The 13,294-nt window shown below is 35.9% G+C and overlaps 2 protein-coding genes across 2 annotated transcripts in view; one reads left to right on the plus strand and one right to left on the minus strand.

Annotated features, from left to right (window-relative positions):
- LOC137251171 (serine protease persephone-like) overlaps window positions 1-12,031 on the minus strand; it is a 71,089-nt gene extending 59,058 nt beyond the window's left edge. Inside the window, exon 1 of the mRNA XM_067785321.1 lies at window positions 11,884-12,031. The gene's annotated coding sequence lies outside the window, so the exon portion shown is untranslated. The remainder of the gene's footprint in view (window positions 1-11,883) is intronic.
- LOC137251168 (asparagine-rich protein-like) lies at window positions 777-10,114 on the plus strand. Its single transcript, XM_067785299.1, has 6 exons — window positions 777-848; window positions 6,062-6,189; window positions 6,250-6,403; window positions 6,491-6,918; window positions 6,986-7,139; window positions 8,236-10,114. Exons 2-6 carry the CDS (start codon window positions 6,099-6,101, stop codon window positions 9,929-9,931), a joined length of 2,523 nt encoding a protein of 840 aa, XP_067641400.1. The 5' UTR covers window positions 777-848; window positions 6,062-6,098; the 3' UTR covers window positions 9,932-10,114.
- Window positions 12,032-13,294: the final 1,263 nt, after the last annotated feature.

A 13,294-nucleotide genomic window follows, 5' to 3' on the forward strand; every position in this document is an offset into this window, starting at 1 on the left:
CACAACGGCCGTGCGGCCGGCCTGTCAAGTCAAGCTAAATAAAACCGCTTTAAAATGAACACCTCGTTGATCAAGCAGTTCACACCCTCCGTAACAATATTGTCTAACTCACCAATGCGAGGCGAATATTACTGCCAGTATGAATATATCATACACATATTTAGCAGGCGGAGCTCTGGCAACCTCAAGTTCCTAATGGAACTAGAGGTGGCGGAGCTTTATGGTCATTTTAAATCGTTTCCGAGATGGTCGGGCTAGTACCTTAATGGTGGTTGTTACCGGACGGTACGGATCTATATTCGGCAAAAGACCATCAACATCATAACAGTCACCAAAACATTCGGAGAGTATATTTATAGCTTTAACAAGATCACCTCATTAGCCATGCTAAAACTGAGTAAGTGAATAGCGCAATCTTCATTGAAATGATTAGGTAAAATCTCAATTACTCGTATCGTTAAAAGTTAATGAGTTCCACCACAGATATGATCGGGGGTGAGGAAATATTCATTTTAAAATTTTTTGTTTTTAATTTTTTAGTTAATAAAACTGAGTTAATTTTCGGAATCCCGCAAAATACTTAGCTTTTTAGAGAAATTTATAGTTTTTTCTGTGCGTCCTTTTGCTTCAGTTAAAGTGGCATTAAACTTCGATTATAAAATAACTGATTTCAAATTAGATCAAGTTCATTTCAAGTAAATAACGTAAACCAAATTACCAAATGCGTGTAGGCCTCAAAGTGTTATCAGCAAAAATATTGCAAATTTCTTTCATCTTAAGTATTCACAGACTCGCAAAAATGATCAGTCGTTATGGAGCCAAGCACTTGTTAGGAGCAAAAAACTTTAGTAAGTACGAGAGAAAACAGTTTTTAAATAAAAAAAACGGTCAAGGCTCTTTTCGCTACGATCTGTTTACATTTGTGTATACTGAAATGGATTTGTGTATTTATACTTCGAATTATTTGAAAAAGGAAATCGAAATCGGTTTGCAAAAAAAAAACATTTTGGTTATCTCAGTTCAGTTAAAAAAGTGATCGAGATTCTTAGAAAAAGCGATGCCTTCCAACGAAATTTGATAAAAGCAAGTGGAACAAAGACATTATACAATGAAGTTTTATTTTTTAATTTGGTGTTCTTTTGGTGTGTATCTCGGTATCATTACAAACACAACTTGTAGACGTATCTCGGTGTGGCTTGCGTACTACTACACGGCCATCTTAAGGATTTAAGGGGTTGTGTAGCGCAACCCTCTCAAGGGGTTGCCAGCGCAATATATAGCTCCTCTAACCCAATTGTCAACCTCACCTACCCGCGGCGAATCCTGTTTCATTAGGGGGTGGGGAGGGAGGGAAGGCCTTGAATGTTTAATGTGGTCATTTAATCATTCCCGAGATGGTCGGGCTAGTACCTGAATGGCGCTTTGTTACCGGAACGTACCGGATCTATATCCGGCAAAGGACCATCGACATCGATAACACACCACAAAGCCTTCGGGAAGTGTCTTTATCGTTAATACAACAACATCAAAAACAGCCATCTTAACATAAAAGTGCAAGGACTGCGAGCTTCATGTGAATTGTAGTAAAATTTCTCTGCTTTTTCTAACATAAAGTTCAGTGTTTCTAGTCAAGTCTGGCCGGCAAGTCCCCATTCTGTCAAAAAAATCTGAGTGATGTTAATCCTAAAATCGGAGTTATCGAAAGCGAGATGAGTTCATATCAGATCATCGTTTACTGCGCCATTTCTGTGCTCAGAGCTGTTCTCCTACGCAAGGAAATGCAAAATTTCCTAAATGCGAGATCACTGAGAAGCTTTTCATCCAATATACCCATGAAAGCGACGATTTCCGCTTGAAAGACACTACGTAGATCGGGCAACTTGAATCTGCGACTTACTTCGGGGGCTTTCAAAGAAGGAAAGGAAGTTTACTTTCCTGTGTTTATCTCTATGAAGAAGTGCAGGCAGTTCACAACCCCGTTGACAATTTAAATAAGCCAAATTAAAGATCGGGTAGTGAAAGGTGTTTCTAGAACGTTAACCGGTTGCATAGCTAGCGTTGCATTCCATACAAAAGGATAAGTTGTTGCAAGAGCTCCCTTAATTCGAACCAGATCTCTTCGTTATAGAGCAAACTACAAAACTTTACAGTTTCTCAGCTTAACAAATTAAATTGCCATGCCAACATCTTCTCAAAGTAACTTGCCACGATTTAAGGTTTTCGAGGTCCTTTCTATTTCCCATGCTGCAGCGTATTATGATCGTTGTGTGAAGGGCTTCTTTTCCTGAGGCGCAATTAAACACCGCCTATGCCCCAGAATAATTTTCTAAGCTTCGTGTAAAATGTATCCTGCAGTTGCTAGTTGGCTTCTTACGTTTCAGACATAGCAGCTCATCTTCCTACCTCACCATGGAATCCACACCTTGGCATTTGGCTCTATCCACAACTTCAATCCACACGTTTGCGCCTTGCCTATGCAGGCTTGCAACCACTATCCCAAGCCATCCTATATCGTATCAACTTAACCTCACTGCATCAGTCCGCTGATAAAAAGAATGATTACGTTTCACTGGTCCTGAAGTCAGCTTTCGGTAGACATCTGCTTAAAGGAATTACTAAGATCAATAAGTTGCGCAATCAAGTACTGCTTCGCGATGGCATTCACATTCTCGGCGAAAGCAGGGCTTATAGTTGTACCTACCTTAGGCCTCCCGAGAAAACCGAAGTCTTCATGCTTTTTCCTTTTCGCTTATAATCTATTTCGTCTGTTCTCTGCTTTATTAGCATTTGACCACTATTTCCTCCCTCCGTCTGACTTGAAGCTTTAAAAGCAGTTAAATAAAAAAAGAACGTCTGCCACTCGGGGACTGCCCCGGTAAAGCTATTGCATATTATCAACTTATGCAATTATAATATTTATGCAACATTTTGTTTTCTTTGATATTAATTCAAGTTAACCTTTTTAAGCGTGGTGACCGATAAGAAAACAAATTTTTTACTTTTATTGAATAAATGAGAAGTTAATATTTAACTTTCACTTTAACTTTAACTTTAACTTTAACATTCACTTTAACTTTAACTTTAACTTAAACTTTAACTTTAACCTTAACCTTAACTTTAACTTTAACTTTCACTTTAACTTTAACTTTAACTTTATTTTTAACTTTAACTTTCGCTTTAACTTTAACATTCACTTTAACTTTAACTTTAACTTTATGATCCGGGGTGGGCGTGAGCTTAGCACCTGCTAACAAGCCATCCTAATATAAACGCACGCAAGTCATTTTCTGTCAAAAATGTCTCATGCACATACAACTTGTATGAGAGCAACTCAAATTAAATTTGCTGCGTGAAAACCTAACTCGATTTCCAATTTTTGTTCTGCGTGACATTTAGATTTGACGTTTGCACACATGCTTTTACATTGTCGCATCGCATGCTTATTTGGGTTAGGGCAAAAAACGCCGGTTGTTTGCGTGCGCTATAAAAACGCAGTGCGGTTTTATTAGGTTTGCTTGTAAGCGACCATATATGTATGTATACGATAAGCGATAGCACAATGGCTACTTCGTGAAAATCAACGACAGCTCTTTTAGTTTGATTTCGATGGTCGTACGGTGAGGAAGTGTCGCACGCATGCTTAAAACAGAGTACCAAAGAGTGCGTGTGACATATGTTCACCATACAAGCATTGAAATCAAACTAAATAAATAATTGATTTTGCTTTCGTGCTCGCTACGCGTTCGTGTTTACTAACACATTCTCAATTTGGTAACCTGCCCACCGCTGATTGTGATAGAGATCCAATATTATGTATTTGGCCTGTTGCTAACACCGAACCTTTATGAAGGTTTTCGAATCTTTTCGAACCTTTTCGGGCCTTTTCGGATATTTTTTGACAAATATCCGTTACGGTTTTTTTTTGATTTAGTCGCCAAGCCAGTGATAAAATCTATGCAATAGCTTAAAAAAATTAATAAATGCAGGACACGAAAACCGCCGAAGTGATTTTAGGCCGACCTTCTGTTCCACTTTTGTTTCTTGTATTTTTTCTACAAATTGGCGGGACGGGACCAATATGTTTTACGCCGACACCGAACGGCATCTGCAAGGCAGATGAGTTTTCACAGAGAAGCTTTTCACGCCAGAAATACACTTGGAGTGCTTGCAAAATCACTGCCGAGGAGCGCTCCCGCTTAGAATTTTTTTCTAATTGAAAAAACTGGTTGTGAGGTTGTTTGCCGAGGGCTTGAACCCAAGATCTTCGGTGTGGTAGGCGGTGCATGCTATCGATACACTTTGGTGGGTAAAGGTAGTTGCTTTTCTGAAAGTAGGAACCTTATTTCTTTCAACAATGGATATCTTATCGGGAAATTTTTTCATCGACTTTATCCAATCGCTGCATCTTCCAACTCATACCGGTTGCAGTATGGATGCTTTTAGTTAAATTCCTTCGACCTATTTCCACTGCCTTTTGTAGCGATAAAGAGACTCCTCGCCAGTTTTCGGGAGCTAAAGCGAGGTAGATGGCAATTTTCCAGATACTGAACCATTACGTAACGGGAAATAGCACTATTGACGTACTTCGAGGTCATGTTCTGTGAGGAACTTGAGGTTGTCAGAACCTCGAGTCGCAACAGCTATATGAATCCAAGTTCGCTGGGTAGACTACAACTCTCAGTTGGTGTACAAGTTTTATTACTGCCAGGTAGTAAGAAATTACTTTTCTGCTTCCTACCCTTCCCCACTAATCTTCTCTGTTCGGATTCACCTACCGACCTGGGCATTATGTACGGAAAGTCGATTACCTCCCGATGGATATATTTATCCCTCCTTCTGGTAAAGGCCGCACAGCTGAGCATAAAGTTACTAAATGATTACAACCCGTCGTCCTCTGTACGGCATAACAAAGCTAGAGCTGTCCAGAATATTTGGGCGTACTGCATGAACTCCCATTTGGCAACATCGTTTTAGCACTCCTTATATCTTGACATTCAAATACTTTGTAATAAAAAGTAGTTCGAAGCCACTGCGAGTGTACTCAAGCAATTCCTAACAGCCTCGAATTCACTGAGGCTAAGTAGTTAAAGCGTCGCGTAGCATCCGTGGTAAAAGTGTTTAGTACTGATTATTAGACAAGAGTCCCATCGAAAAGAATATAAGCAATACAAGATAATCGAAGCCTTCCGAAGCCTGATATCCACATTTAACTTCCATGACAACGTGCAGTCAAAAATAATCTGAAGGTATTTAACTCTGATAGATAGCATCAGCGCTTTTCCCTCAAATGAGGCTGGTCTTAGTTCAGGAATCTTGTACCTCTTCGTAACTAGAAAGAGCTCCGGTTTGCTAGGGTAAACAAATACCCTTGTCAAATGACGCTTAGTGTATTCAGAAGTCTCTTCCTACAAAGATTTGCCTTCATAGGGCAATACTTGGCAGTCTCCACCCGCTAAGTTCTGAAGCAGTTGGTTCACAACCACAGCCTGAAGCAGGTTAGAAATAATACCTCTATATGGCATACACGCTTCTCAAGTTTCTTCGAACCGTCGGCCCTACTCACTTTTCCCTTACCGTTCTACCACTCAGCAGTATGCTGACAAATTCTATAACAGTCGATACGACAACCAGTGCCAGTAGGCCAAGTTCAATGGTCTGTGGCTGTATTTTGTTGAAGATTCTTGGATGTTAAAGAAGGCCCTTATAAAAAAATCTTTACTCTCGAGTAAACCGGGCGAAGAGACGTTTATGTAGAGAGGTTTACAGTAGGCTCGTTGAGATTTCGGAAACGCTTTTGAGGAATCTTGATCCATACGTAAAGGTAAATCGGGGTTTCTAACGTTTATAAAAGTAACGATGGTGTGTTGGTGATGGATGTTTTGGAGATATACCCTAACCTCAGGTTATGTTTTCTTATTGGGGCAAATTTATACTTAGCTGTTTGCTTTGACGAAGTCTTATGGCCGAGAAATGAAAAATCCAAATTAAATTTTACTTTTTCCCATCTACACGTTTACGGTTTGTTTGACCTAAGTATTTTCTTTACTTCTTTTAATTGTAGATAAATATCATCTCATAACCCTGTGCTAAAAGGCAAAATGCGTATAATTTATAGAATCAATTTAATCAAATGGGTGCTCATTCTTTACGGTACACTTTGTAGGCCCACTTCCGCTCAAGTTTTCTATGGTGAGTTTAGTTCGAAATCAAGTGGTTTTATTAAATTTATCTTTACATATTTTTCTAAAGAGAATGATCGCTGTGATTCCGACACATATAGAGGCTTTTGCTTACTATCCAGCAAATGCACAGAGTTGCCAGCTATTATGCATGAGTTGGGTTTAAAGAATACCGATGTGAAACATTGTGGCTTCGCTGTTTTCGAAGAAATTATTTGTTGTCCGTAAGTTTTATTTATTATGGTTACAATCATTTATTTCAAGTAATTAATGAGTAAAAAAATTCTTAAATATTTTTTTTGCTCTCTTAGAACTAGGCCAAAACCAGGAGGAACACCTCACACAGATGAATCTACTTCTACCGAACTATCTGGCACTGAAATTCAAGATATGCTTTCAAGCATAGACCCCAAAGACGATTATAATGATCAACAGGCTACAGATAAATTTGATAGCCCTGGTTCCTTTGAAGACATCACGGATGGTGATGTCATTGAACGATTTACTTCAAATGAGGGGAAAAGTGATGAAATGTCCTCAGAGGAAACCCGGAAACACAACAGAGATCCAACTGAAGAGGAAATAAATAAAATTTATAACATATTTCGTGCTAACCCCGTCTTTATTGGCAATTCCAATGATGATGAAGTACAAGTCAACGGTACAGTACCCTATCAAAGCACAGCTCCAATTGATTTACCCATTCAACTAAAACCTGCTAGCGCTCAAATATATTATGGTGAGTTTAATTTAGTAACATTATTTAGTTAAAAAAAAAAATTTTAAATATATAATTGCTTTTTTAGAGTATGACCCATGTGGTTTTGGCAAATATAACGGCACTTGTTTAGTAGCTAGCAAATGCACAGAGTTGCCAGCTATTATGCATGAGTTGGGTTTCAAAAGTTCCGATGTAGCCAATTGTGGCTTTGCGCTTGTGGAAGAAATAATTTGTTGTCCGTAAGTTCCACATACAAAACTCTCACACCGTTATTTATATAGAAAGCTGTTTTTATTTATCGATTTTGGAATCAATTTCGTTCCGATCTTGGAAATTGAAAGGCATAAATTAGCGTGCCATACTTGCGTGCAATAAAGTTCGTAGAAAACCAGACTTTAAACCAACGCAGTTGATAATTTTCTGAAATGCTGTTTTTTTTTACATTTAAGTAAAATTCCATTCAATAAAATTTTCTAAAAAAGTCTATCAACTGCTGAGGCAATTTCCATCAACAACTTTTCTCATGCAACTGTGGTTGATTGGAATGTGAAAACGGTCGTGCAATAATTGACTGCAATAAAGTTTGTAGGCAGTCAACTTCTGGATCAACTCGATTATTTATTTTATGCAACTCTGGCTTTGTTTACATATGAACGCTTAAAAACAATTATTTGTGTAGGGATTTCCACTTTTTTCCTCATTTTATTCCTAATTAAATATTTTAATTTTTTAGAAATTTTTCATTCTTTCAAACTATCTAAAAAAAAAATCGATTAACTGGAATTGATTAAAAAATTGAACCATCTGAATGCCTTAATAATACTAACCTGATTGCTTAAAAACTATCTAAAATGTTGTTTACATTGATCAATTGCGCAATCAACTTTATAAAGATGGAATAGTAAAACAAACAGACGTGCAATAAAGCTGTGAAAGCAATGAATAAATTTAATTTTTTGCACTGTATATCTACACATTTGGACATTGATAACAGCCATTCTATTGAATTCTACATTTAAATTCATTATATGTATTTCTGACTGGCAATTAGAAATTTTCTGTAAAATGTTTGTGTCTGGAGAAATGATTTGTGCAGATTTTTTTGAAGTAATATTTTGTTCACTTTTCTCAATACTTTTTTTACTGTAAATGGGTGATTAAACTCTGTGCAATCATAGTTGATGCAACTAAAATTGATTGCAAAATTGATCCATATAAATAGGTGATTAAAATTTTTGCAATCAATTTTTCTCATGCAAATAAAATTGATTGCAAAATTTATCCATGTTACCACTTCATTTATTTTCTTAAATTTCTTTGTTTCGTTTTTTGTAGAACCAAGCCAACCCCAGTGCAAACACCTAAGGAATTGTCAAATGAATTGACAAGTCTTCTGAAACCATTTGAATTTCGTCCGCCACTGGAAAATGAAACTACTACTTCGTCACAAGATAGCGAAACAATCAAAAGCTGGCTTGCAAATAATTTTAAACAAAATGTTCCAACTCTCATAAGCGAAACAGGAACTTCCACTTTCAATTCACAGCCCATTGGTGACAACAATGAAGACACTGTAATATCAAGAATACACGAAACTCCAAATAATTACAATGAGCATGGGCGTACTGAGGTTATTGGAGATGACATGATGAATAATGAAAATGTGAATAATACTGATTGGACTAATTTCATATTTAATGTCAATTTTGGACTCAATCAAATGCCTACGGAGAAAAATAAAGTAGGAAATGGTGGCAGCGCTCCTCTCATGGTCAGTGACATTGCGAAGGACAAGAATACAACCAAACAGTCAAATGGAAAACTAATACCACCAGGCTATTTAAGTAAAGTAGCTCTAACTGAAGATCAGCTAAAACCCGATCAAAGTGACAGCGCTGATAATGATAAGAAAACACAAAGAAATTATTCTTTAATTATCAACCAAAATGATTTACAAAAAGTGGAACTCACTAAAGCTCAAATGGAACAAGTAAACGCTTTGTTTAATCAAAAACCCACACTCAGTGGCAACTTTAGTAATACAATAAATAATATAAATATCACAAATATACATACACATAATCTAATACCGAATGGAATACCGATAGAGCCGAACACTTTGGGAATGGAAGATGAGAATGCTCAATGGTTCATAGTGGACGTAGATGATTCTACGATAAGTAGCAACTCCGGCCTAGAAAATACTGAACTAAGATTTATAAATAATCCCGTACAAAATGGAATACCGATTGAGCTAAAATTATGCGAAAATCAATATATTAATGCGAAAGATGACAAACAAAAAAGCGTAAGTCCTAAACTTACTGTCAAGGCACAATTATGTAGCAACTCCAATGTTATGAATACACAAAATATCAATGCAATGCCAACGAAAAGCGCAATATACAATAGTTTGCCAATAGAAAACATTTTTTTACCAAAAGAAGATGTTAAAGAGGAGGAAATTTCGCGAACGAAAGCCAAATTTAATGTAAATTCTGTTGTAGATGGCAACTCGAATCCTGAAAATACACTAAAACTTAATTTGATCAAACCAAATCCGTTTCAAATAGGAATACCAATTGAAGAAAACTATTCGAGTAACGAACAAAATAATTTGAGTAACCAAGACATTCAAACTAAGAGCAGTCATAAAATGTCAGGCCTTTTTAAAATTAAAAAAACTAAATTAAATGACAACTCTAATAATGAAAATACTGCAAAAAATATTGAAAGCCTAAATGAAGCTGATATCCAGAGGACGCTCTTAATAAATATGAACGCTTCATTAGAGAAGCAATATCATCAAACCCATTTACCCAGGCAACATAATCAAAACAAGCATGGTGCACCTATTGAGTTAAACAAAATGGTACCACTGCCATTCCCAAGTAACAACATGTTTATTGGTAACCCTTTTCTGCGGAGTACTCGAAAGCACATAAAAACTAAGAAACAGACAAACTTACATAGTGGTCATCAAAGAAAAAATATAAAAAGGCGGTTTTCTTCGAATTTGAATAGAATGTAAACATTTTTATTAAATAAAATATTTCTCTATTGATAAAAAAAAAATAAGAAAAAATAATAAAAAAAAATATAAGAAAAAGATTACTATTCATACATAATTGATAAAAAAACCAAAACATATTTTTAAATTTCCTTTTTCATTTTGTAACATTTGCAATAAACCTTCCTTAATTGAAAAAAAAAACATTTCTTATTTCATTTCAGAAGAAGTTCATAAGAACATCTTAATAGTTTAACAAAAACAAAAAAAAAAAACAACAAAAACCAAAAATAAATAAAAAATTTTAATTTCTTTAGATGAAAAATTCTTTTAAATTTTTTCATTTTATTTTAACAGTTTCATATGTTTAATATTAATAAATTAAATAACTAATAAAATTTATTTCCTTTTTTAATAAATAAAATAATTATGTATTGACAAAAGCAAATAAAAAAATCTTTTTAAATTTCTTATAATATATAAAAATATAAGGAGCGATAACCTCAAAAGAGATTTTAGGCCGAGCTTCTCTTCCAATTTGCGCCGTGCTTTTCTTAAGTTTTTGTTTTTACAAATTGGCGCGACGGGACCTACTTGTTTTATGCCGACTCCGAACGGCATTTGCAAGGCAGATGAGTTTTCACTGAGAGCTCTTCATGGCTTAAGTACACTCGGAGTGCTTGCCAAACACTGCCGAGGGGCGACCGCGTTAGAAAAATTTGCTTATAATTGAAAAAACTTGTTAATAAAATTTTGATGTTGGGCGTGAACCCAGGGTCATCGGTGTGGTAGGCGTAGCATGCTACCATCACACCACGGCAGCCTCCAAATAATAAATAAAATTCCTATACAATTTGCAATAAACATCTTAATAGTTTAACAAAAACAAATATTTAAATTTCTTTTGGATTTTTTTTTATGCTTAATATTTTCTTATTTCATCTTAATAAGACAGAGCAACGGCGTTGGTTTTTTGGTGGGAAAGGGACTTCGCCGTCAAGTGAAAACCTATAGTCTCGGCAGCGGCTGTACGTAGTGAGATAGAAATATGCTCCCAATGCTCGGGTAATTGTCGAAAGTGCGGTGAGCAAGTATTAGACACGAGGAGAGTAATTATCAGCTATCAATTTTGTGAGCAGCTTTTTGATGGGAAACATTCGTTGAGCCTCGAGGGCAAAACTTCGTTTAGTGGTCTGAGCCCATATTTGGATTTAGTAGAGTGCGCACAGCCTGGGTCCTTGTGCTATACTTTCCATACATCACGATATGATACATTTCGTTTCGTGCTATTGGATCAGGAGACAGCCAAGTAGTTTAGTGTTCCTTTCTTTTTATGCTGGATTCTGATACCAATCAAACCGCTGTAAGATGTTACAACAAATTCTTACCTTCCTTATCGTTGAGGTCGCAATTTTTTGATGTCACAGTGTGGGCAGCAGTTATAAGTTAAGTGATTTATTAATAATTTTATTGTAATGGCCAATTTCGCGAATTTTGATAGCGAAATTTCACGAGTCTCGATTAATGGAAATTCTCTATTTATGCGATTGGCTGATAAGAATTTGATGTCTGATGCTGCAAAATTGGTATGACATGAGCGATGATTAAAAGCTTGATATTCTTGTTTTGCACAGCAAATCGCCATCAGGTCGGTGTGAAGATCTTCTTAAGTATCAAATATCGCACACTAACTACAAAAGAGTCACAACTTGAAAAAATGTAAATGTTCAGGAGAGAAGAAAAACGGTTTATGTGAAAACGTCTGTAATGTTATACCGAAATCCAGTTTTACAAAGAAGGATACCTTCATTATAAAATGAATTGACGAAATTTTGTTGTAATTATTTGTTTACGGACAAAATATATAGCAATTTCGAATTATAACTATTTCTAAAAAAACTTACTACTCGTACATTCAAAATTATTTTATCAAAAAAGGCACATTTCGCAATAATACAAGCAACTTTACTCACTCTTTACGTATAAAAAGACACAATTTTAAATAATACACAACAAAGTTAAAAGTTGTTTGCAACAATATAGTCAGAATTTAAAATAATACACTTTATGCGTAATAAAACTGTTCACTTGTTCTTAAGCAGATTGACACAATTAAAAACATTACTCTTTAGTTGATAGAGCGCAAGCGATGCAATCAACACGAAAACTGGCATAACGGTAATTTTACAGTTAAAGGAGAAAATAATGACAACTAAATTTAAGGGGCAGTTAGAGATCTGTACTGTGAATTGGTTTATGGAAAAAAACCGATTTTGAAAAATTTTAAGCTGTGACTCTTTTGTAGTTAGTGTGCGATATGTGTCGCAGCGTGTTGCTGTTCGTGTGCGTGCTAGCAGTAAGTGGATCTCGAAAAGTCAGCTTCTGGGTAAGCAAAATATAGAAACTAGTCTTTATTTTTTATTTAATGAGGGTCGTTTGGCAGATAAGAAGTGCATTTGGGAGTTTCATGGAAGTGTGTTATCAAAAGACCGTCATAAGTTGAAACAAGCTCCTATTTTATAAGCTTTTATTTACTTTCACTTTTGTTGTCTGTAATGGAATCTTGCAAGTTAAATTTGATACACTTCCCGGTGTCCGATTGAGCTGAAATTTTGCACACATGTATAACTCCGATGACAATGCAATATAACTTTGTTAGAATTTGATAAATTAATCGATAACACAGTTATCGGTAAAGATTTGTATTTACTTTGGCATAACAGCCTAAGTCCCATACAAACACGCCGGTACCTATCCTTGGATTGTGATATTTGGACGTGGTGAATCACGTGTCACGCGTGGTGAATCTCATCGCTCGCGAAAAGCGGAGACACAACCCTCTGTTGTATTTCTGTGTATAACCAACATAGCTGAATTTTTAAGGCTGTTTAACCCTGTAATCTTTTCTGTAATTTATTTTGCTTTTGGAAAAATTACCTATTTGAAAAAAGCTGGCTGAAAAATATTGGCATAACAGCTTAAGTTAAATCAAGAATGGAAAATCTTTGGAAAATTTGAGCAGATGTGGCAATTTCGCGCGTCCGTTGAACGAAATATTGACAATCTGCTGATCATCGCTAAGAAATTAGCGACATTCCATCAACTAAGCAGCACTTTAGCAATACTAGTGTTATTATTTAGCCGCTCAAACACACAAATATTAATTGTGCATTAAATCTAAAATATACAAATACACCATAATAATTTACACGGCCAAAGCCATAATAATTCACACGGGTCATCAATTCTTTCTCTGATTCAAAATCTGAACTACCAGCGCTACCGTCAACAGCTCAGTGTCATCACTGCCAGTAGCGCCAATAACACCAAACTCGTGCCTGACACACAAAAGTCGTTTCACTCAATAGCGCAAGTAAAATGTAC

The sequence above is a fragment of the Eurosta solidaginis genome, chromosome 4, assembly GCF_040869045.1.
Source record: "Eurosta solidaginis isolate ZX-2024a chromosome 4, ASM4086904v1, whole genome shotgun sequence".
NCBI classification, from domain to species: Eukaryota; Metazoa; Arthropoda; class Insecta; order Diptera; family Tephritidae; genus Eurosta; species Eurosta solidaginis.

Coding starts and splice junctions, on each gene's coding strand:
- LOC137251168 (XM_067785299.1), top strand. CDS start 6,099: ATGCGTATAATTTATAGAATCAATTTAATCAAATGGGTGCTCATTCTT. Junction 6,919..6,985: donor TAGCGCTCAAATATATTATG/GTGAGTTTAATT, acceptor TTGCTTTTTTAG/AGTATGACCCATGTGGTTTT. Junction 7,140..8,235: donor GAAGAAATAATTTGTTGTCC/GTAAGTTCCACA, acceptor CGTTTTTTGTAG/AACCAAGCCAACCCCAGTGC.